We start from the raw sequence: 23,511 nt of genomic DNA on the forward strand, positions 1-23,511 counted from the left end.
GCACTGAGAGTACATGGTTATGGAGCGCAAGATGTTCTGACTGTACAAGGCCCAGTGTTATCTCAGAGTGGGCCCTGAGCCAGGGGGGTCAGGGAGAGCGGTTGGTTATCCCTGGGCTGCGATGTTGAAAGAGGAGGTGTTGCAGGATCTTTAGACTGGCTGAGGGGAATGGGGGAAGTGGAGAAAAACACAAAGAGTGAAGTATACCTCATCAGTACTGGGTTCATGTTCAAACTGAAAGTGTAAGAGGCGGAAATCCTTGCAGTAAATCAGGAGCTCTTGGGCTTGGGTTTTCAGGCTGGAGGTGGCTAGCAGAAGCTTGTTCCGGGAGCTGTTCACTGCAAAATACAAAACCTTCATCAGGTCAGTGCCTAGCAGTCATCTCTGCAGGGTGCACACTAACAAGTTAAAATGCTCCTGTTCTCTGGAGCAAAGCCCAGGGACCTTGGTGGAACTGAGTTGTATTCCTTCATCTCCATACAAAAGGGGACCAACCACCAAGAATCCCTCAGGAAAATCCTTCAGGGACAGAAAACTGAGATTGCTTCCTGGCCCCATAACAATGGGGTTACCTCGTAACAGCACCACTGCAACAGCTGAGCAGGTCACTCAGTTCAGGAGCAATTAGGGATGTGCAACCAGAGCTGGGTCAAAAGGCAGAGAAGGGTTAGGGTTGGTGCAGAGATCAGTGAGCTCAGGGGAGAAGTGGGCAGAGAGAGCTGGGCAGGGGTACACAGGCCACTAGGTACAGCTGCTGGCCACAGGGTATCAGTCGAGTGGGACAAGGGGGCGTGACCTGAGAATAAGGGGCAGCAGCTTTCAGATGGAGTGGAGGAGGAACATCTTCACCCAAAGGGTTGGGAATTGGTAGAATTCCCTGCCCATTGAAGCAGTTCGGGCTAGCTCCTCAAATGTTTTTTTAAGGTAAAGATAGATTGATGTTTGACTAGTATGGTGAGCTGGCGGGTAAGTGGAGCTGAGGCCGGGAAAAGATCAGCCATGAGGGGCCGAATGGCCTTCTCCTACTTGTGCTTGTTATGTTCTGATGACACAGGGCACTGGATGAGGGGTATATGGGCACTGCCAGACAGGGACATAGGTCCCTGAGCAGGGGAAGGACCTGATTCCAGGTCATTGCAATTGCAAATCCTGCTTCCAACCCCAATCCCAGGTGAATGGAGAGTTTGGTCAGATCTGGGTGAAGGTCATCCACGGGGCAGGAACTGAGATGGGAACCGAAGTAGAGCCAGGCACGTCCCCTGGTTTCCCTTCGTCGGGTGAGGCTGCAGAGTGGTTTCCCCACAGGAGCTGGGATCCCCCTGCTGCTCCTTCAGCCTGTTCAGGAGCTGCTGGGATTGCTTTGATACCCCATCAGTTCACTCCAGAGCACGCGGAGGCTCACTGGGCAGAATAGCCTTCTTCCAGACTCTCCGACTCTCCTGACTCTGACACATGGAAATACACACATACATGCACACACAGACACAGGCACACAGTCCCTCTGCACCAAATGACAAGTCAGAAGCCAACTCACCAGCTACCACACGGTCAATGGATGACAAGGTAACGTCATCAGCTCCAAGGAGGTGCCTCTGACCAGCAGGATCCTGCAGGGGAATGCAAGGAGCTTTATTAATGATAGGGTCACATCAGAGAGAGAGAGAAAGACGACATTCCCCTATAGTCCCAGCACAGGCACACAGTCTTCAGACTGGCCTGAACCAGCCAGCTCCAGGGTCATAGGGAGCAGGCTCACTGACTGGAGGTATCCTCAGGCTCACTCACAAACAGTGGGTTACAGAGTCAAACCCAAGAGGAAACGAGCACAACAGGCCATACCCACATCCCACTGAACAGCGGGAAGCACAGGAACGCCCACTGGAAAAGCAAGCAACCACAAAGTGTAATTTGCCAACTGATAGAAAATGCATTTTACTGATGGATAGCGGGATAGGTTTGGTGGCAGTTAGCTCAATTGGCTGAACAGCTGCTCTCCAATAGAATGATGTGAAGAGTGTGGGTCCAGTTCCTGCTCTGGTTGACATAACCAAGGATTGTCCTTCTCAACCCCTCCCCTTGGCATGTTGACCCTCAGGTTAACCCATCACCAAGTCTCCCCCTCTCTCTCTCTCGTATCCTCTGGGACAATGGCCACTTTTACTTTAGAACAGACATTCTCCCCCCCCCCCCCCACCCCCCCCCCCCCCCGGGACATGACAGAATTTTCCACACTCCCGTATAGAATATTAGCTGCAGGAGAGGATATGTGGAGACCAACCCTCCCTCAGCACTGACCCTCCGACAGTGCGGCGCTCCCTCAGCGCTGACCCCCCCGACAGTGCGGCGCTCCCTCAGCGCTGACCCTCCGACCGTGCGGCGCTCCCTCAGCGCTGACCCTCCGACAGTGCGGCTCTCCCTCAGCGCTGACCCTCCGACAGTGCGGCGCGCCCTCAGCACTGACCCTCCGACCGTGCGGCACTCCCTCAGCACTGACCCTCCAACAGTGCCCACTCCCTCAGCACTGACCCTCCGACAGTGCGGCGCTCCCTCAGCACTGACCCTCCGACAGTGCGGCACTCCCTCAGCACTGACCCTCCGACAGTGCGGCACTCCCTCAGCACTGACCCTCCGACCGTGTGGCGCTCCCTCAGCACTGACCCTCCGACCGTGCGGCACTCCCTCAGCACTGACCCTCCGACAGTGCGGCGCTCCCTCAGCACTGACCCTCCGACCGTGCGGCACTCCCTCACTACTGACCCTCCGACCGTGCGGCACTCCCTCACTACTGACCCTCCGACCGTGCGGCACTCCTTCAGCACTGACCCTCCGACCGTGCGGCACTCCCTTAGCACTGACCCTCCAACAGTGCCCACTCCCTCAGCACTGACCCTCCGACTTTGCAGCGCTCCCTCAGCACTGACCCTCCGACAGTGCGGCACTCCCTCAGCACTGACCCTCCGACAGTGCAGCGCTCCCTCAGCACTGACCCTCCGACAGTGCGGCACTCCCTCAGCACTGACCCTCCGACCGTGCGGCACTCCCTCAGCACTGACCCTCCGACTTTGCAGCGCTCCCTCAGCACTGACCCTCCGACAGTGCGGCACTCCCTCAGCACTGACCCTCCGACAGTGCAGCGCTCCCTCAGCACTGACCCTCCGACAGTGCGGCACTCCCTCAGCACTGACCCTCCGACCGTGCGGCACTCCCTCAGCACTGACCCTCCGACAGTGAAGTGTAATGGAGCACAGCCCCAGGATGTTGGTGAGAGACAGAGAGCAATTATCATGGCAAATGATGCCCAGTTTCCTGACAGGTTAGTACAGGTTTCCATACCTGGAGCACTCCGGTCTCCACAGGAACAAAGGCCACTCGGAAATTCGTGCACAGCAGCTTCCCCGTGATGGATTTCTGCACCTGTTTATAAGAGGTACATTTTCTCACATTGGGGGCTTCACCTCGAACCTTTTCCCCTGGAAGACAAATAACTGAGTTACCTAAGCAGACAGACCAAACTAGACAAGGTACACGGCACAACGTCCCTCAGCACTGACCCTCCGACAGCGCGGCGCTCCCTCAGCGCTGACCCTCCGACAGTGCGGCTCTCCCTCAGCACTGACCCTCCGACAGTGCCCACTCCCTCAGCACTGATCCGACAGTGCGGCACTCCCTCAGCACTGACCCTCCGACAGTGCGGCACTTCCTCAGCACTGACCCTCCGACAGTGCGGCGCTCCCTCAGCACTGACCCTCCGACAGTGCGGCACTCCCTCAGCACTGACCCTCCGACAGCGCGCCGCTCCCTCAGCACTGACCCTCTGACAGTGCGGCTCTCCCTCAGCGCTGACCCTCCGTCAGTGCGGCACTCCCTCAGCACTGACCCTCCGACAGTGCGGCACTCCCTCAGCACTGACCCTCCGACAGTGAGCACTCCCTCAGCACTGACCCTCCGACAGCGCGCCGCTCCCTCAGCACTGACCCTCTGACAGTGCGGCTCTCCCTCAGCGCTGACCCTCCGTCAGTGCGGCACTCCCTCAGCACTGACTGACCCTCCGACAGTGCGGCACTCCCTCAGCACTGACCCTCTGACAGCGCGGCACCAGGATGGTCTATATTGATCATTTGTTAAATCTGAGATCTAACTCAAAAATTTGTACTTGCAGTTGTAGGGAGAGCTACGCTTTTTCTGTTCCTGCTCCCTGTTAAAGAGTTAATTGGATGTCTTCCAAGCAAATTACAGGGAACTTTGAGACATGTTCTGGCCAACGCCATCCTTCACCCTGGCTCCAGTCCCCTCTTACAGTGTATAATTAAAACTGTTAAAGAGTGAACTCTCTGTACAGTAACAGGATGAGCAGCTCTGTGGTACTCTCTAACGTCACGATCCAGATATTTTTAGACATTCTGTCTTTGAAGACAGGAATTGGGCTTGACCCAGAACTCTGAGACAGTATAAAGATAGATTAAGGCAGTACTGTGGAATGTTTGATGATAATATTAACCCTGGTGAACAGGGAGGGACAGTCTGAAAGCTGACAGTATGGCACCAAGGTGATTGGGGTGAGACCAACCAGTCTGGTATGAAGGGAGCAAGCCACAGTTATAGCAACACACACACACACTGACTGGGCAATTGAAGGCTGGGCTGCTGACTAACTGCCCGATGAACCTCTCTTCAGATACAGAGGACTGTGAGAAAGACAGTCAGCCATTCAGTGCCCAGAGGAAACAGAAGCTCAAGCCTCGAGCCGCTATCAGTCTCCTCTCCCCTCTCTCTCTCGCACCTCCATTCCCCTCCCATGTCTGAAAGCTCAGATCTCCTGACTAGTTTGAGGTGTGGACTGTTCCAACTGTTCCTCAAATTGGAGCCAGAGACAGAAGCAAGCTGCCCCGGCCCTGTCCCACCAACGTCTTGTCCTTACCAGGCAGTAATTTCACCCCGACCAGCCGGTCACTCATCTCGTAGGAAGAATATACTTGCTCCTGAAATCAAAACCGAGAAACATTCCCCATCAGTCACAGAGTCACCAGCGTCCCCCCTCCCCCTCCCACTCCCCCTCCCCCGTCTGACTGAGCCATTGGACACTGAAGTATTCGGATCACTGAACTGGTACTGTATAGCAGACACAGACTAGGACACACCACTCATCGTCCTGTTCACTCATCTTAAGCAGTCTCAGGTCTTGGGGAGATTGAGTGCCCACTGACCTCCCTCCTCCTCCCCCATTGGCAGTACCTGTGGACAGAATTAGACACAGTCTGACACCCCTTTAGGACTGCCCGATAATGACTGCTGCTCTGTGGAGTTTAACCTGCAGTAGGGATGGTCCAGGCCTGTCGTTCAGAAGTGGGGAATGACTGAGTTGAAGATTCACAGTCTGATCCAAGAGCTCACACTGTTTCCAATCCAGAACATTCCCTCAACTTTCCGTCCTTAATGCTCAGCAACAGACGAAACAAAGCAACTTTTCACATGCTACGTATTATATGATTGGGCAAAGTACACAGTGCTGAGTCTGTTTGGAGCTGAATCACTCACAGAGGCGGCTGTGGCTTTCATCTGACTCAGTACAGCCTGCTTCAGATACAAAAGCTAACGGCGCAGCCACTCCCCCTGAGACCAGAATACCAGCATTCACCCAGAGCAGACATCCCCCCCCCCCAACACCACAATCAGATCAGAAACGAGAATCAGAGCTCCTCAATCCCCCCCCATCCCCCTGCCAGCACACTCCCATCCCCCCCCCATCCCCCTGCCAGCACACTCCCATCCCCCCCCATCCCCCTGCCAGCACACTTCCATCCCCCCCCCATCCCCCTGCCAGCACACTCCCATCCCCCCCCATCCCCCTGCCAGCACACTTCCATCCCCCCCCCATCCCCCTGCCAGCACACTCCCATCCCCCTGCCAGCACACTCCCATCCCCCCGCCATCCCCCTGCCAGCACACTCCCATCCCCCTGCCAGCACACTTCCATCCCCCCCCCCATCCCCCTGCCAGCACACTCCCATCCCCCCCCATCCCCCTGCCAGCACACTCCCATCCCCCCCATCCCCCTGCCAGCACACTCCCATCCCCCCCCCATCCCCCTGCCAGCACACTCCCAGCCACCCCCATCCCCCTGCCAGCACACTCCCATCCCCCCCCCATCCCCCTGCCAGCACACTTCCATCCCCCCCATCCCCCTGCCAGCACACTTCCATCCCCCCCCATCCCCCTGCCAGCACACTCCCATCCCCCCCCCATCCCCCTGCCAGCACACTCCCATCCCCCCCCCATCCCCCTGCCAGCACACTCCCATCCCCCCCCATCCCCCTGCCAGCACACTTCCATCCCCCCCCCATCCCCCTGCCAGCACACTCCCATCCCCCCCCATCCCCCTGCCAGCACACTCCCATCCCCCCCATCCCCCTGCCAGCACACTTCCATCCCCCCCCCATCCCCCTGCCAGCACACTCCCATCCCCCCCCCATCCCCCTGCCAGCACACTCCCATCCCCCCCATCCCCCTCCCCATCCCACTGCCCCACACTTCCATCCCGTCCATGACCAAACAGCTCACTGCTGGGGGTGGACGGTTGACAGTTGGGGTGGGGTTAGCAGTGGGGGTTTGTGTGGGTGGTGGGATAGGGGGTGGGGAGGTGGGGGGGTGGGGTGTGTGTGGGGGGTGGGGTGTGTGTGGATGGGGGGGGGTTGTGTGTGGGAGGGGTTGTGTGTGGGGGTTGTGTGGGGGATTTATGGGGGGGTGGGGGGTGTGTGGTGTGTGTGTGGGGGCAGTGGGGATTTGTTTTGGGGGCTGTGTGTGGGGGGGGTGGAGGGTGTGTGTGTGGGGGGGGTGTGTGGTGGGGGGGTGTGTGGTGGTGGGGGGGGTGTGTGGTGGGGGGTGTGGGGGGGGTGGGGTGTGATTGGGGGCTGTGTGGGTGGGGGGTGTGGGGTGTGGGGGGTGTGGGGGGTGTGGGGGTGTGGGGGGGGTGTTTGGGGGTGTGTGGGTGGGGCGTGTGGGGTGTGGGGGGTGTGGGGGGGGTGGGGGTGTGATTGGGGGCTGTGTGGGTGGGGGGTGTGGGGGGGGTGGGGGGGGTGGGGGGGTGTTTGGGGGTGTGTGTATGTGTGGGGGGGGTTGTGTGTGTGTGGGGGGGGTGGGGCGTGTGTGTGTGTGGGGGGTGTGTGTGGTGGTGTGTGGGGGGGTGTGGGTGTGTTTGGGGGCTGTGTGTGTGGGGGGGGTGGGGGTGTGTTTGCAGGTGTGTGTGTGTGTGTGGGGGGGGTGTGTGTGGGGGGGTGTGTGTGGGGGGGTGTGTGTGGGGGGGTGTGTGTGGGGGGGTGTGCGTGGGGGGGTGTGCGTGGGGGGGTGTGCGTGGGGGGGTGTGCGTGGGGGGGTGTGCGTGGGGGGGGTGTGCGTGGGGGGGTGTGCGTGGGGGGGTGTGCGTGGGGGGGTGTGCGTGGGGGGGTGTGCGTGGGGGGGTGTGCGTGGGGGGGTGTGCGTGGGGGGGTGTGCGTGGGGGGGTGTGCGTGGGGGGGTGTGCGTGGGGGGGTGTGCGTGGGGGGGTGTGCGTGGGGGGGTGTGCGTGGGGGGGTGTGCGTGGGGGGGTGTGCGTGGGGGGGAGTGTGCGTGGGGGGAGTGTGCGTGGGGGGAGTGTGCGTGGGGGGAGTGTGCGTGGGGGGAGTGTGCGTGGGGGGAGTGTGCGTGGGGGAGTGTGCGTGGGGGGAGTGTGCGTGGGGGGAGTGTGCGTGGTGGGGGTGTGCGTGGGGGGGGTGGGGGTGTGTTTGCAGGTGTGTGTATGTGTGTGGGGGGGTGTGCGTGGGGGAGTGTGTGTGTGTGGGTGGGGGTGTGTGTGTGGGTGTGGTGGTGTGTGGGGGGGGTGGGTGTTTGTTTGGGGGTGGGAGTGGGGGTGGGGTGGGGTTGTGTGCGTGTGGGGGGGGTGGGGCGTGTGTGTGTGTGTGTGGGGGGTGTGTGGGGTGGTGTGGGTGTGTTTGGGGGCTGTGTGTGTGGGGGGGGTGGGGGTGTGTTTGCAGGTGTGTGTATGTGTGTGGGGGGGTGGGGGGTGTGTGTGTATGTGGGGGGGGGGGGTTGTGTGTGTGTGGGGGGGGTGTGTGTGTGTGTGGGGGGGGTGTGTGTGTGTGTGGGTGGTGGTGTGGTGGTGGTGTGTGGGGGGGTGGTGGTGTGTGGGGGGGTGTGTGTGTGTGTGGGGGCTGTGTGTGTGGGGGGGGTGGGGGTGTGTTTGCAGGTGTGTGTATGTGTGTGGGGGGGTGTGCGTGGGGGAGTGTGTGTGTGTGGGTGGGGGGGGGGGGGGGGGGGGGGGGGGGGGGTGTGTGTGTGGGTGTGGTGGTGTGTGGGGGGGTGGGTGTTTGTTTGGGGGTGGGAGTGGGGTGGGGGTGGGGGTGGTGGGGTGTGTTTGGGGGGGATGTGTGGGGGGTGGGGTGTGTTTGGGTGTGTGTGTGTGTGTGTGTGTGTGTGTGTGTGGGGGGGGGGGTGTGGGGGGTGGGGTGTGTGTGTGGGGGGGGTTGTGGGGGGGTTGGGGGGGTGTTTGGGGGCTGTGTGTGGGGGTGTGTGTATGTATGTGGGGGTGGGGGTGGGGGGTGTGTGGAGGGGGTGTGGGGGGTGGGGTGTGTGTGTGGGGGGGGTTGTGGGGGTGGGGGGGTGTTGGGGGCTGTGTGTGGGGGTGTGTGTATGCTATGTGGGGGTGGGGGTGGGGTGTGTGTGTGGGCGGGGGATGTGGGGGGGTGGAGTTGGGGGCTGTGTGTGGGGTGTGTGTATGTATGTGGGTGTGGGGGGTGGGTGTGTGTGTGGGGGGGTGGGGGTGTGTTTGCAGGTGTGTGTATGTGTGTGGGGGGGTGTGCGTGGGGGATGTGTGTGTGTGTGTGTGGGTGGGGTGTGTGTGTGGGTGTGGTGGTGTGTGGGGGGGGTGGGTGTTTGTTTGGGGGTGGGGTGGGGGTGGGGGTGGGGGTGGGTGGGGTGTGTTTGGGGGGGGATGTGTGGGGGGGTGGGGTGTGTTTGGGTGTGTGTGTGGGGGGGGTGTGGGGGGGTGTGGGGGGGGTTGTGGGGGGGTGGGGGGTGTTTGGGGCTGTGTGTGGGGGTGTGTGTATGTATGTGGGGGTGGGGGGGTGTGTGGAGGGGGTGTGGGGGGGGTGTGGGGTGTTTGGGGGCTGTGTGTGGGGGTGTGTGTATGTATGTGGGGGTGGGGGTGGGGGTGGGGTGTGTGTGTGGGGGGGTTGTGGGGTGTTTGGGGCTGTGTGTGGGGGTGGGGGTGGGGGGGTGTGTGGTGGGGGTGTGGGGGGGGGTGTGGGGGGGGTTGGGGGGGGTGTGGGGGGGGTTGTGGGGGGGGTGGGGGGGTGTTTGGGGGCTGTGTGTGGGGGTGTGTGTTATGTGGGGGGGGTGGGGGGTGTGTGGGGGGGGTGTGTGGGCGGGGGTGTGGGGGGGTTGTGGGGGTGGGGGTGTTTGGGGGGATGTGTGGGGGGTGGGTGTTTGGGTGTGTGTGTGTGTGTGTGTGGGGGGGGGGGGGGTGGTGGGGGGTGGGGTGTGTGTGTGGGGGGGGTTGTGGGGGGGTTGGGGGGGTGTTTGGGGCTGTGTGTGGGGGGTGTGTGTATGTATGTGGGGGTGGGGGGTGGGGTGTGTGTGTGGGGGGGGTTGTGGGGGGGGTGGGGGTGGGGGGGGGGTGTGGGGGTTGGGGTGTGGGTGGGGGTGGGGGTGGGGGGGGGTGGGGGGGGGGGGGGTGTGGGGGTGGGGGGTGTTTGGGGGGTGTGTGGGGGGGGTGTGTGGAGGGGGGTGTGGGGGGTGGGGTGTGTGTGTGGGGTGTGTGTGGGGGGGTGGGGGTGGGGGGGGGTGGGGGTGGGGGGTGGGGGGTGGGGGGTGGGGGTGGGGGTGGAGGGGGTGTGGGGGGGTGGGGTGTGTGTGTGTGGGTGGGGGTGGGGGGGGGGTGGGGGTGTGTGTGTGTGGGTGGGGGTGGGGGTGGGGGGTGTGTGTGTGGGGGGGGGTGGGCGTGGGGGTGGGGGGGGGTGGGGGTGGAGGGGGTGTGGGGGGTGGGGTGTGTGTGTGTGGGTGGGGGTGGGGGTGGGGGGTGTGTGTGTGGGTGGGGGTGGGGGTGGGGTGTGTGTGTGTGGGTGGGGGTGGGGGTGGGGGGGGGTGGGGGGTGGGGGGGTGTGGGGGGTGGGGTGTGTGTGTGTGGGTGGGGGTGGGGGTGGGGGGTGTGTGTGGGGTGGGGGTGGGGGTGGGGTGTGTGTGTGGGGTGGGGTGGGGGTGGGGGGGGGTGGGGGTGGAGGGGGTGTGGGGGGTGGGGGTGGTGGGGGGGGGGGGGGTGGGGGTGGAGGGGGTGTGGGGTGTGTGTGTGTGGGTGGGGTGGAGGGGGTGTGGGGGGTGGGGTGTGGTGTGTGGGTGGGGGTGGGGGTGGGGGGGTGTGTGTGTGGGTGGGGGTGGGGGTGGGGTGTGTGGTGTGTGGGTGGGGGTGGGGGTGGGGGGGGGGTGGGGGTGTGGGGGGTGGGGGGGGGGTGGGGGTGTGGGGGGTGGGGGGGGGTGTGTGGGTGTGGGTGGGGGTGGGGGTGGGGGTGGGGTGGGGGTGGAGGGGGGTGTGGGGGGTGGGGTGTGTGTGTGTGTGGGGGTGGGGGTGGGGTGTGTGTGTGGTGGGGGTGGGGGGTGGGGTGTGTGTGTGGGTGGGGGTGGGGGGGGGGTGGGGGTGGGGGTGGGGTGTGTGTGTGTGGGTGGGGGGGGGGTGGGGGTGGGGGTGGGGGTGGGGGGTGTGGGGGGTGGGGTGTGTGTGTGGGTGGGGGTGGGGGGGGGGGTGTGTGTGGGTGTGGGGGTGGGGGGGGGGTGTGTGGTGGGTGGGGGGGGGGGGTGGGGGTGGGGGTGGGGGGTGGGGTGGGGGTGGGGGTGGGGGTGGGGTGGGGGTGGAGGGGGTGTGGGGGGTGGGGTGTGTGTGTGGGTGGGGGTGGGGGTGGGGTGTGTGTGTGTGGGTGGGGGTGGGGTGTGTGTGTGTGGGTGGGGGGGGGGTGGGGGGTGTGTGTGTGGGGGTGGGGTGGGGGGGGGGTGGGGTGGGGGGTGGGGTGGGGTGGGGTGGGGGTGTGTGTGTGGGGGTGGGGTGGGGGGTGTGTGTGTGGGGGGGGGTGGGGGGGGGGGGTGGGGGTGGGGTGGGGGTGGGGGTGGGGGTGGGGGTGGGGGTGGGGTGGGGGGTGGGGGGTGGGGTGGGGGTGTGTGTGGGTGTGGGTGGGGGTGGGGGTGGGGGTGTGTGTGTGTGTGTGTGTGGGTGTGGGTGGGGGTGGGGGTGGGGGGGGGTGTGGGGTGGGGGTGGGGGTGGGGGGTGGGGTGTGTGTGTGTGGGTGGGGGTGGGGGGGGGGTGGGGGTGGGGGGGGGGGGTGGGGGTGGGGGGTGGGGGTGGGGGGTGTGGGGGGTGGGGGTGGGGGGTGGGGGGGGGGGTGGGGGGTGGTCCCTCTCCCGCTGTTCCGTTCACTCACGGGGCCCCCGGGGCTGGAGTCTGAAGGATCCGGAATGAAACATCACTCCCCCGGGGGTATAGCGGCCCAGACACCGGCCTCCCATCCAGCGGCGGCGGCGGCTCCTCCCGGTCCCTGTCCCGGTCCCTGTCCCGCTCCCGGAGTCAGGCTCCACATCAAACCCCGTCAAGGCCGGAGGGCGGGACCTGGCGGCGTGAGAGGCGGGGCCTAGCGGTGGAGGGGGCGGGGCTCAGACCGAGAGTGGACTCTGAGAATGGGGGCACGGGCAGGGGGCGTGGCTACGTCCCACGGCAACGGACGGGGTCAATCGATGGGCGCGCGGCCAATGGGAAGGCAGTGCCGATGTGGGCGTGTCTGTCCACAGCTACTTCCGCATTAGCCATGGATGGATGGGTGGATGGATGGGTGGGTGGATGGATGGGTGGGTGGATGGGAGCGGTTGTTTCCCCTTAGCGCTGTGTTTGAAATGTTATGATGATGTGAAGGAGCCAGTGTTGGACTCGGGTAGACAAAGTTAAAAATCACACAACACTAGGTTAGAGTCCAAATCAGGTTAGAGTCCAACAAGTTTAACTACAAGCACACTAGCACAAGTGTGCTTCAATTAAACCTGTTATTGTGTGATTTTTAACTTCAACAATGTCTTTCAACATTTCACTGTGACCAGGAAACCAAGCCCCCACTCTTGCCCAGGTCGACACAGAAGTTAAAGTTGGTAAAGGAATCCCACTAACTCCCTCAGGATTGAGGGAGGCGGACAGAGCTCACAGCCTTGATCCCAGGACTTCAGAAGAATCACTCACATCGAACGATGCAGTTACTGGAAATCTGAAACAAGGAATTCTCACACTGTCTCGAAACCCTCACTCTCCTCAAAGACCGATTGAGTTTCTCCAGCATTTTCTGTGGTTTGCAATGACCATTGTACTCCAGCTACAGACAACACTACAACACTTTGTAAAATAAATACACCCATTCCCTCCCCCACCCCCCCTCCCCCCAAACCGCACAAACATAAACTGGGAAAACAGTTCCATTATTTTTGTTGACAAGATCTGTCGGGTTGATTGATGTTAATCCAAAAGTTTCTCCTCAACTTTTCTCTGTGTGCTTCCACTGGTATGCAAGAGGCTTTGATTTATGAAAAGTCTCTTGACTTACTTTATAATCACAACTTGCAGCACGGTTGTAGCTGACTTTCTTCAGGCTAAAGTGGGTTGCTGTAAAGAACGGTGTAAAAACAATGACTGCAGATGCTGGAAACCAGATTCTGGATTAGTGGTGCTGGAAGACCACAGCAGTTCAGGCAGCATCCAAGTAGCTTCGAAATCGACATTTCGAAGCTACTTGGATGCTGCCCGAACTGCTGTGCTCTTCCAGCACCACTAATCCAGTAAAGACGGTGTGTTTTCTCTACTGCAGACCTGCTGCTATCTCTTCTGACAAAGCTTCTGCGTCTTACAGTCCAAGCTGTTCAGCTAGGTGACACCTAATCACCTTGATGTTGGCAAATGGAGGATTAATTAGCTCCATTAATTGGATGGCTGGTTTGCACATTGAGTAATTCTAACAGACTGGGTTCAATTCTGCACCAGTTGGGGTCACCATCAAGGACTCTCCTTCCCGTTCCCTCACCTGACCTGAGGTACAGTGACGCCTGTGTTAAGACAATAGGCCAGTAGGGCAAGGTGACTATACCAGGAGCTGGGCCATCAGTGCAAGGGAGAGTTGGCACAGCCACAGCTTCACAATTTCTCCTTCGAATCCTCCCACTTCCTCCAGACCAAAGGCGTAGCCATGGGCACACGTATGGGCCCCAGCTATGCCTGTCTCTTTGTTGGCTATGTAGAACAGTTGATCTTCCGTAATTACACCTGCACCACTCCCCACCTCTTCCTCCGCTACATTGATGACTGCATTGGCGCCACCTCGTGCTCCCGTGAGGAGGTTGAGTAATTCATCAACTTCACCAACACATTCCCACCCTGACCTTAAATTTACCTGGACTATCTCTGACACCTCCCTCCCCTTCCTGGACCTCTCCATCTCCATTAATGACGACCGACTTGACACTGACATTTTTTACAAACCCACCAACTCCCACAGCTACCTGGATTACACCTCTTCCCACCCTACCTCTTGCAAAAATGCCATCCCGTATTCCCAATTCCTCCGCCTCCGCCGGATCTGCTCCCAGGAGGACCAGTTCCACCACAGAACACACCAGATGGCCTCCTTCTTTAGAGACCGCAATTTCCCTTCCCACATGGTTAAAGATGCCCTCCAACGCATCTCGTCCACATCCCGCACCTCTGCCCTCAGACCCCACCCCTCCAACCGTAACAAGGACAGAACACCCCTGGTGCTCACCTTCCACCCTACCAACCTTCGCATAAACCAAATCATCCGCCGACATTTCTGCCACCTCCAAACAGACCCCACTACCAGGGATATATTTCCCTCCCCACCCCTTTCCGCCTTCCGCAAAGATTGTTCCCTCCATGACTACCTGGAAGGTCACGCCACAAACAACCCACCCTCCAATCCTGGCACTTTCCCCTGCCACCGCAGGAACTGTAAAACCTGTGCCCACACCTCCTCCCTCACCTCCATCCAAGGCCCTAAAGGAGCCTCCACTTTACTTGCACATCCACCAATATCATTTATTGTATCCGTTGCTCCCGATGCGGTCTCCTCTACATTGGGGAGACCGGACGCCTTCTCGCAGAGCGCTTTAGGGAACATCTCCGGGACACCCGCACCAATCAACCCCACCGCCCCCGTGGCCCAACATTTCAACTCCCCCTCCCACTCTGCCGAGGGCATGGAGGTCCTGGGCCTCCTTCACCGCCGCTCCCTCACCACCAGACACCTGGAGGAAGAACGCCTCATCTTCCGCCTTGGAACACTTCAACCCCAGGGCATCAATGTGGACTTCAACAGTTTCCTCATTTCCCCTTCCCCCACCTCACCCTAGTTCTAAACTTCCAGCTCAGTAACTGTCCCCATGACTTGTCCGGACTTGTCCTACCTGCCTATCTCCTTTTCCACCTATCCACTCCACCCTCTCCTCCCTGACCTATCACCTTCATCCCCTCTCCCACTCCCCCATTGTACTCTATGCTACTTTCTCCCCACCCCCACCCTCCTCTAGCTTATCTCTCCACGCTTCAGCTCACTGCCTTTATTCCCGATGAAGGGCTTTTGCCCGAAACGTCGAATCGAAGCCCTTGGATGCTGCCTGAACTGCTGTGCTCTTCCAGCACCACTAATCCAGAATCTGGTTTCCAGCACCTGCAGTCATTGTTTTTACCACAGCTTCACAAGGACCAATACTTCGACAGCATTTCATGTCAATTCATTTTGCAAAATCACCACAAAGACAAACTAGTATTCATCCTATTCTCTGAAGTCTGCTTGTGCTTACCCTTGATTAGTGGTGCTGGAAGAGCACAGCAGTTCAGGCAGCATCCAGCGAGCAGCGAAATCAACGTTTAGGGCAAAAGCCCTTCATCAGGAATAAAGGCAGTAAGCCTGAAGCGTGGAGAGATAAGCTAGAGGAGGGTGGGGGTGGGGAGAAAGTAGCATAGAGTACAATGGGTGAGTGGGGGAAGGAGATGAAGGTGATAGGTCAAGGAGGAGAGGGTGGAGTGGATAGGTGGAAAAGAAGATAGGCAGGTCGGACAAGTCAAGGAGACAGTAACTGAGCTGCAAGTTTGAAACGAGGATGAGGTGGGGGAAGGGGAAATGAGGAAGCTGTTGAAGTCCACATTGATGCCCTGGGGTTGAAGTGTTCCGAGGCGGAAGATGAGGCGTTCTTCCTCCAGGCGTCTGGTGGTGAGGGAGCGGCGGTGAAGGAGGCCCAGGACCTCCATGCCCTCGGCAGAGTGGGAGGGGGAGTTGAAATGTTGGGCCACGGGGCGGTGGGGTTGATTGGTGCAGGTGTCTCGGAGATGTTCCCTAAAGCGCTCTTCTAGGAGGCGCCCAGTCTCCCCAATGTAGAGGAGACCGCATCGGGAGCAACGGATACAATAAATGATATTAGTGGATGTGCAGGTGAAACTTTGATGGATGTGGAAGGCTCCTTTAGGGCCTTGGATAGAGGTGAGGGAGGAGGTGTGGGCACAGGTTTTACAGTTCCTGCGGTGGAAGGGGAAAGTGCCAGAATGGGAGGGTGGTTTTTACCTTGTGCTTACCCTTCCCTGGCCCTGCTACAAGACTCTTACCAGCAGCTTCATTGAACTCTATGCCCTAAGAACATAAGATCCATAGAATCCCTACAGCGTGGAAACAGACCCTTCAGCTCAAGTCAACACTGACCCTCTGAAGAGTAACCCACCCAGACCCGTTTCTAATAGGACTAATGCACCTATCCTATACATTCCTGAACACTATGGGCAATTCCACATGGCCAATTCACCTAACCTGCACATCTTTAGACCATGGGAGAAAACTGGTTCACCTGGAGGAAACCCACGCAGACACGGGGAGAACATGCAAACTCTACACAGACTGTTGGCTGAGGATGGGTTCAAACCCGAGTCCCTGGTGCTGTGAGGCAGCAGTGCTAACCAATGAGCTGCCCCAAATAGGATGTAGGAACAGAGGCCATTAAGCCAATCAAACTTGACAGCGCCTGGGGACAAAGCATCACTTAATTAGCATCACATCCACTACTTCAAACTTCACTCCCTCAGGAGCAGCAGTGTCCCACAAATACAAGATGCACTGCAGATGTTCACCAAAGATCATTAGTCAGCACCTTCCAAACCCATGACTACTTTCAGTTCAAAGGACAAGGGTAACAGGGATATAGGAACACCACCATCTGCAAGATTCCCTCCAAGCCACTCACTATCCTGAATTGGGAAATATGATGCCGTTCTTCACCTGGGTCAAAATCCTGGAACTCCCTCCCTAAGTGTATTGTGGGTACAGCACATGGTCTGCAGAAGTTGAAGAAAACAGTTCACCACGACTTTCCACAAGGGCAACTAGCATAGGCAATACATTTTGCCCCATCAGCAACATCCACCCCACCCCCCAGGTGAATAGAGAAGGTCTGCTCTGTCATTCAATGAGATCATGGCTGATCTGATAATCCTCAACTCCACTTTCCTGCATTTTTTTCCATAACTCTCTACTCTCTTCCTGATTAAAAAATCTCTCTGCCTTTTAATATAGTCAATGAACCAGTTCAGCAGCCCTGTGTGCTAAAGTATTCCACAGATACACTACACTCAGAAGAAATTCCTCATGTCAATCTTAAAAGGGTGACCCCTCATTCAGAGATCATTCACTGTGGTCCTGGATTCTCCCCACATGGGGAGAAAACCACCTTTCCACATTACCCTGCCAAGTTCCAGGAGAATCTCATCTGCTATCATAAGTTCACGTCTCTCTCTTCTAAACTCCAATGAGTAAAGGGCCAACCTCCTTGACCTGTCAATAGGACAGTCCCTCCATAGCTGGATCAGCCCAGGGAACCCTCTCTGAACTGCCTCCAATCTCACCGTACCTTTCCTACAATAAAAGGCCCAAAACTGTTTAGTGTTCCACTTGAGGTCTGGGTTTAGCAAGACCTCTGCAATGTTATAGTTTATTCTCTTTGAAATGAAGGCCAACGTTCCATGTGAACACTCCAGGACTCTCTCACATAAACTCTCTCCCTCTCGGCCCACCAGAAACACCGTCCCATGGGCTTGCTACCTCTACCCAACCCTGGCTCCCTCAGAGGGCACTTTCTGCCAGTGTTTGGAGGGGCTACCTGTTCTCATGTCACAACAAAAGCAAAGTAATACAGGGACTGGAAAATGGGAAGAAAACCCAAAAGGTGCTGGAGACAATCAGCACGTCAGGCAGCATCTGTGGAGCAACAAACAGAGTTAACATCTTCAGCCTGGTATGACTCTCCCAAACCTTCTCTTAAGCACTAGATCAGGAACATATAACACAGGCTGAAGTTACGAAGCGATTTCAGATTTAATCAGGTTTGTAAACATGAGGTTAATGGATTGTCATGCTCAAACTGTTCCTTTCTCCAAAATGTCAATTTTTTGGGGGGATTGACATGGCTCCAGCCAATTGATGATCGTAGTTATTCAGGTTCACTTCAAGGAAAATACTTGACTGTGTTAAGTTGGGTTTGGTCCTGTTCTGCTTGAACAGCATTCACACATTGTGCTTGGGCTTTCAGCTAGGAAAAGCCAGCTAAAGAACAAGCTGCTCAGGTCCCATGTCTGGTTTCTGATGCACATTTGATGTAGATCAGAGTCAAACCTGTATGTTCTTCTGGAACAGTGGCTGAATGATCTGTTCAATATTGTACTTCCTGAGTAAGCTGTGTCTACCAAAACCACAGATACAACCACATGATTTAACCACAGGCAATTGACAGACTGGAATATTCTATATCATGCCTTTTATTTGCCTTCAAGATTATAGTTGTCATAAAAGCTGAATCTCCACAGAAAGAAGTGAAGCCTTCTAGCCTTTTATCTGAATCATGTGCAGGCTGTTTTGTGTGAAAGGGCATTTAAATAGAAAGGTCTGATGAAATGGTAATATAGTTTCATATTATTTTGATTCTATACAAAATCAATAATCGCTATTTGCTGAATAAACTTGCTGATGCACCTTTTTATTTGGAGTCCTATAAGAGGAAATCAGATTTTTTGTTTTAATTGCATCTGTGGAGGAGTGAGACTAGAGTGACAATGCACCTCTCCCCTCCCTGACCCTGCAAGGGATGGAATCCAAGATCTTTTCTGCTCATTGAGACTCAGGAGCCCACGTGAGGGTTGGGACATTAAGCAGCTTGATTTGACTGTAGAAGATTTGAAAGGCTGACTGATCATCATCTAAGAATACGAAAATGGAATGGGACTAGATAACTAATAGCATGTGATAGGAATCTGGGGACAAGTTCTGTCCCACGAATCACTGGTAATTTTACAAGACCCCAAGTTGCTTGAAAACATTTCCAGACGCCCGATTCATCTCCCTGACGTTTACAAGGTGAAGAGGTAAAAATCAAAAACACTTTTATTCATTTTTCAGTTTATTCCAAAAATAGTGTGATTAAAGAAATGTCCTATGTTCTGTACATTCTAACTAACATACAGCATTCAAAATTTACAGAAAGTCGGTGTGTTACACACTGGACCTTTCAAACCTCAGAGATAAACAACACTCAGCAGTCTCAGTCACCTCCATGGGAACTTGGGAGGGGAGGGGGGGGGGGGGGGGTGTGGGGGGGGGTGGGGAAAGAGGGTGGGGGGGGAATGAAAACTTCTGGAAGGATCTGGCTGCTCATGTGAGGCTTTAAAAATTATTAACTTTGTACAGCATCAATTTACAATTCTCATCAACAAGGCAACTAGGTTCCAAGGCCCAGACCTGAATGGTTATTCCTGGCCCCCAGAAACTGCAAGGCTGAGACCTTCAGCCTGCAGTCGATTGGTGTTCAAGTGCCACCAGAACTCTGTGCCCAAACTTGGTTTCACTAAATATTATCTCCTTCCAATTCCACCCTCAATTCTACCATAAAAACAACATTCAAGGTTTCTAAATGCAAAAGTAGCAATAATAAAGAGACAGCTTACAGTGTTGAACTGTTATGTTTAATGTATCTTACTTCCTTTGCTGACCCACTTGTGCATCCTAGCAGACAGCTCTCGCTAGATGCAAAGGTCAGGTATGCCAAGTGACTACGATGTTGGGGGTGGCTCTCTAGGTTTTGCAATGTGACATGAACCATCAATTGCACATCCTGTTCGACCCCCAAGAAGTAAAGAGCAGCAGTGAGTCATCAGTTCAAGGTCCAAGTCTGTACCTTCCTGACTCGGCATTGGGAGTTGGAGTTGGTGACACCAATCATTCCCCGTCCTTCTCTAAGCTCTCTCCTGAGGACAGTCACAGTGGGGGCAGCATCGGAGAGAAACTGAACACTGACTGGTGGGAAAGATTATGCTCAATACAGGCTTCTGAATGACCATGTGTCCAGTTGCTCACTTTCTGTGGCATTGAGTAATCCAGTAGAATGGAACTGACACAGCAGGCTCCATTACAATAACTTACACTTCAAAGCTGAACATCTCCATTAGGACTGGGGTGGGGGGGGGGGGCAAAGAGAATAAAGGGACAGTGGATTGGGATTAGTGTTATAGGGAAAGTGATGAAGGTGTGACCAGAGAGCATTCTCTGCCACCATCCCTCTCACAGATAACTCTGGCATCACACATCTCCTCTTTCATATGGATGTAGGAATGCTGGGATGGTTTGAGAGCAGAGATCAGAGCTGCAGAGACAATCCTTAAACTCATTTGTGACAGAGCAGTACTGCCTCAGCACTGACCTCTGACAGTGCTGTAACACTGAACCATGGTCGTCACAGAAATCTTTTATTGCTGCCATTTACTTTAAATAAATGGAGAGACATTTGTTTTCTACTCAATTAACAAACTCTAAACAAAACATTATTCAACGTGGCTAGATCCTGGTTATGATTAGTTGGCAGTTAACTTCAGGGAGAAAAGCTAACAGAGCACCTCTTGTTATATTCTCTGGGGATATGTCAGTGATGGGAATTGTTGCATGGATGGAGCTCCAGACCTGATCAGTTGTTATCCAGGTTGTAACGCATGGTTTAACAACCATTTCTGGAAGCAGCAGGAATTACAGCACTTTGCAATCTTACTGACAGGACAAGGAGAAAGAGCAAGTGTGCAAGGGGACACGCGTGAGCGTACACACACAGCGAGTGTGCAGGGAGAGGACATGCGTGCGCGTACACACACAGCGAGTGTGCAGGGAGAGGTCGCGTGCGCGTACACACACAGCGAGTGTGCAGGGAGAGGTCGCGTGCGCGTACACACACAGCGAGTGTGCAGGGAGAGGTCGCGTGCGCGTACACACACAGCGAGTGTGCAGGGAGAGGTCGCGTGCCGCGTACACACACAGCGAGTGTGCAGGGAGAGGTCGCGTGCGGCGTACACACACAGCGAGTGTGCAGGGAGAGGTCGCGTGCGCGTACACACACAGCGAGTGTGCAGGGAGAAGTCATGCGTGCACGTACACACACCGAGTGTGCAGGGAGATGCCACGTGTGCGTACACACACAGCGAGTGTGCAGGGAGAGGTTGCGTGCGCATACACACACAGCGAGTGTGCAGGGAGAGGTCGCGTGCGCATACACACACAGCGAGTGTGCAGGGAGAGGTCGCGTGTGCGTACACAGCGAGTGTGCAGGGAGAAGTCATGCGTGCGCGTACACACACAGTGAGTGTGCAGGGAGAGGTCACATACATGCACACGCGCGCACACACACACACACACACACACACACAGCAAGTGTGTGCAGGGAGAGGATGCCTGCACCATTATTATTAGCTGTGAGTATTTCCAGATGACCCACAGAGCCAGCTCACCATCGCAGAGAGGCATCTGTACGTTCTTCCATCTGCTCCCATGACTTTCTTGTTTAACTCCATGCAGATAAGATCATGGCTATCTGTGGCTCTGTCTGCAAGCCTCAGGCCTTGCTCCAATACACAACATCAACAATGTAGGGACTGCACAGCAGTGCTGGAGGATATCGGAGATTGTGAGACCTCTGTCAGTTATAGACCCACACTGAGGGGGAGCACAGTCTCTCGAATGCCAGCCAGCTTTCCTGCTTTAAGCTGCAGTCTCTCTCCGTGAGGTTCCTGCTATGGTTCAGGTTGGGGACAGAGGGGACAAAGTGGGGGCTTGTGCCTCTGTGGAGTGTTCTGGAGGGAAGGAGTGAAATACCAACAGTTTCTGCCTTGTATGTCACACGTAACGCTCAGAAAACCAAAAATACCGACCAACATCTCTGCAAACTATACGGCTGGTGGGGGGAGGAGGGGGGGGGGGGGGGGGGGGGGGTTTACTGCAGAAATAAAGGAGGCAAGATCAAAAGAAAAAGTTAACATTTCAAAACTCGTCCTTTCGCCAAACGTGGACTCTCCCAGGGCCTGAACTGACTCCCTACCCGTGGGATCTTCCTCCTCTGCCCCTTACTCCAGGAGCAGCCATTATTGCATCTCCCATCTTGTGCTCAGAGCCTGAGCTGCAGGATAAAGTGCTGAGCTCAGAACCTGTGAGCCGGGGGCTCCCTGTCCCTCTTTCTCAGCTCCTCCTTGTAGCAACATGAGCAGTAGTTGCCTGTCTCCGGGTGCCCGTAGTAGTTGCAGTTTGTCTGACGACAGCGCGTCTGTTGGACGGAATAGGGGTTCCTACCCTTGACTGGGTCCTGGGAGCCCTCAGGCCCCAAGCAGTCTGACTGCTCTGTGAAGCCATTGCTGAAGCTGTGGTAGGAGCTGTTGCAGGAGGAGGTGGGATAATCAGGAGGCTCGTCTGTCTCTGTAGGGGGCGGGTGGCAAGAGGAGTGGGCAGGGCTGCCCACAGCAGAGTGTCCTTGCCCGCAATGCCTGGGCAGGGTGGCGTAGGGAGGGCAGGTTGTTGTAGGAACCACCAGCGACCTGTCGCCTGGTCTCCTTGTAGCTGGACTGTGGGGAATTAAACTCTGTTGTTACTAGGTTGGGTCGAGGGATGGAAAGGATGCCAGAGAATGGAGGGTCTTGGTAGTTGGAAAATTTTGCAGTGTGGGACTGTGGCCCAGTCTGGCTACTGTAGCCCTGAGCCGAGGGGCTATAAGGGTTAACAGGAAGCTCACTCACAGAGTCCTCAGCCAGACGCTCCTGTGAGTCAAACCTGGCTTGAGCAGACAGTTCCTGATCGGCCTTCTTGACTGTACTACCACTTGACGGCACTTTCTTGCTCGCTTCCTTCTGCTCCTGCTCTGCGAAGTACCGCTCCTCAGCATCGGACAGGTAGCGCTGGATCATCTCCTCCTGGAAGGGGTGCCTGTGGCTGGTGGTAAGCAGCCCTGTGAAGATGAACTTGCGTTCTCCCTGCATGGCTGCTCGCAGAATGCTGAGGCTGAGCTTCACGTCGTTACTGTATCTGTAAGGGTCAGCAGGCTGTGATTTCACCGGATGGCTACCCCCTACTCGGTCTCCAGCTGAAGTGCTTTCTGCCAGGCTGCTCTCTTTACCAGCTTTCTGCAACTTCAGAGAGCCCTTTTTCCTGTTCTTCTCCAAGGTGCCATTCTGCCCGTTCCCTCTGCTGCCCTTACTGTGGATAAAACCCATGTTTTTCTTCAGCCGACTGCCCAGACTCTTTCCAAAGCTGCCTAGTTTATTCGCCACTGATTCTGCTCTCCTCTTCTCCTTTTCCTTGTCCTTGTCCTTCTTGGTTTTCTCTTTGCCACTGGCCTTGCTGCTGTTCCCGTTGGAGCTGCTGCACACCGACTCTTTGTCGGATTCTCCGGACTCAGCCACCGACCTGGCGTCGTCACCTCCGGAGGCACTGGGAGACTCTGGCTGGGCCAGGGGGGCTTGCTACAACAAAGACCACAACAGTCACAACACCACCAACCCTTCCCAGCACTTCTACTCAATCTGACCAGGACTGACTGACTGAGCACCAGGCTCTCTTCAAACTATGCACAAGAACAGGCTGGATATCCCTGGAGTCGAATGGGAGACGGTGGTGGAGGCCAATGCTCTGGGGAAACGGGTTCAATGAACTGTGGAATCAAACAGTGACCATGATCTCAGAGTCTGCTGCTGCACACTGACCCCTTTGTCAGGCTCCCTGGACCTGGCCTCTGACTGGGCATCCACCCCTCCAGAGGCACAAGGCAACCTCAGCTGGTGATCGGGTGAAGGCAACCTGCTGAAGCAGCCTCCTTCAGTGACTGCAGGATCACCCAACAACTACAAAATGAGAAAGGGATGGGATGAGGTGTGGAACTGAATGGTCTGTTTACATGGGAATGGGTCAGTCAGAGAGGAGCCTCTCAACATGCCTTCGGAAGGGAATCTGGTGAAGGGATCCGCTCATGTGTGACAGGCCAAGGTTAAGTAGAGGAGGTTACTCTCATACAGCCAGTGGGGAGAGCAAAGGGACCACCAGAACATTTTGTGGAGTAGGGGCTTCAATGTGTAGGCCATGTTACTACTCAGAAAACTTGGGGTGGGGTGGAGGG

The 23,511-nt window shown here is 56.9% G+C and overlaps 2 protein-coding genes across 5 annotated transcripts in view; both read right to left on the reverse strand.

Annotated features, from left to right (window-relative positions):
• The window catches only part of LOC140453966 (myotubularin-related protein 10-A-like), a 34,223-nt gene extending 19,295 nt beyond the window's left edge, over positions 1-14,928 (reverse strand). Inside the window, exons 1-5 of one of the 4 annotated variants that reach the window (XM_072548851.1) lie at positions 14,863-14,928; positions 4,919-4,979; positions 3,334-3,470; positions 1,535-1,607; positions 208-338 (exon numbers count right to left, since the gene is read on the reverse strand). In XM_072548851.1, coding sequence (XP_072404952.1) covers positions 208-338; positions 1,535-1,607; positions 3,334-3,470; positions 4,919-4,955 — 378 coding nt within the window. In that variant the 5' untranslated portion in view covers positions 4,956-4,979; positions 14,863-14,928. Of the gene's footprint in view, positions 1-207; positions 339-1,534; positions 1,608-3,333; positions 3,471-4,918; positions 4,980-5,232; positions 5,508-5,535; positions 5,545-14,862 lie in introns of those variants that run through there. The other 3 variants (XM_072548852.1, XM_072548850.1, XM_072548849.1) reach the window with 3 other exon arrangements.
• A 6,411-nt stretch (positions 14,929-21,339) lies between these two features.
• The window catches only part of LOC140453967 (OTU domain-containing protein 7B-like), a 22,760-nt gene continuing 20,588 nt past the window's right edge, over positions 21,340-23,511 (reverse strand). Inside the window, 3 exon segments of the mRNA XM_072548853.1 lie at positions 21,340-21,928; positions 21,930-22,861; positions 23,169-23,195. Coding sequence (XP_072404954.1) covers positions 21,550-21,928; positions 21,930-22,861; positions 23,169-23,195 — 1,338 coding nt within the window. The 3' untranslated portion in view covers positions 21,340-21,549.

Source organism: Chiloscyllium punctatum, chromosome 28 (assembly GCF_047496795.1).
Source record: "Chiloscyllium punctatum isolate Juve2018m chromosome 28, sChiPun1.3, whole genome shotgun sequence".
Classification (NCBI taxonomy): Eukaryota; Metazoa; Chordata; class Chondrichthyes; order Orectolobiformes; family Hemiscylliidae; genus Chiloscyllium; species Chiloscyllium punctatum.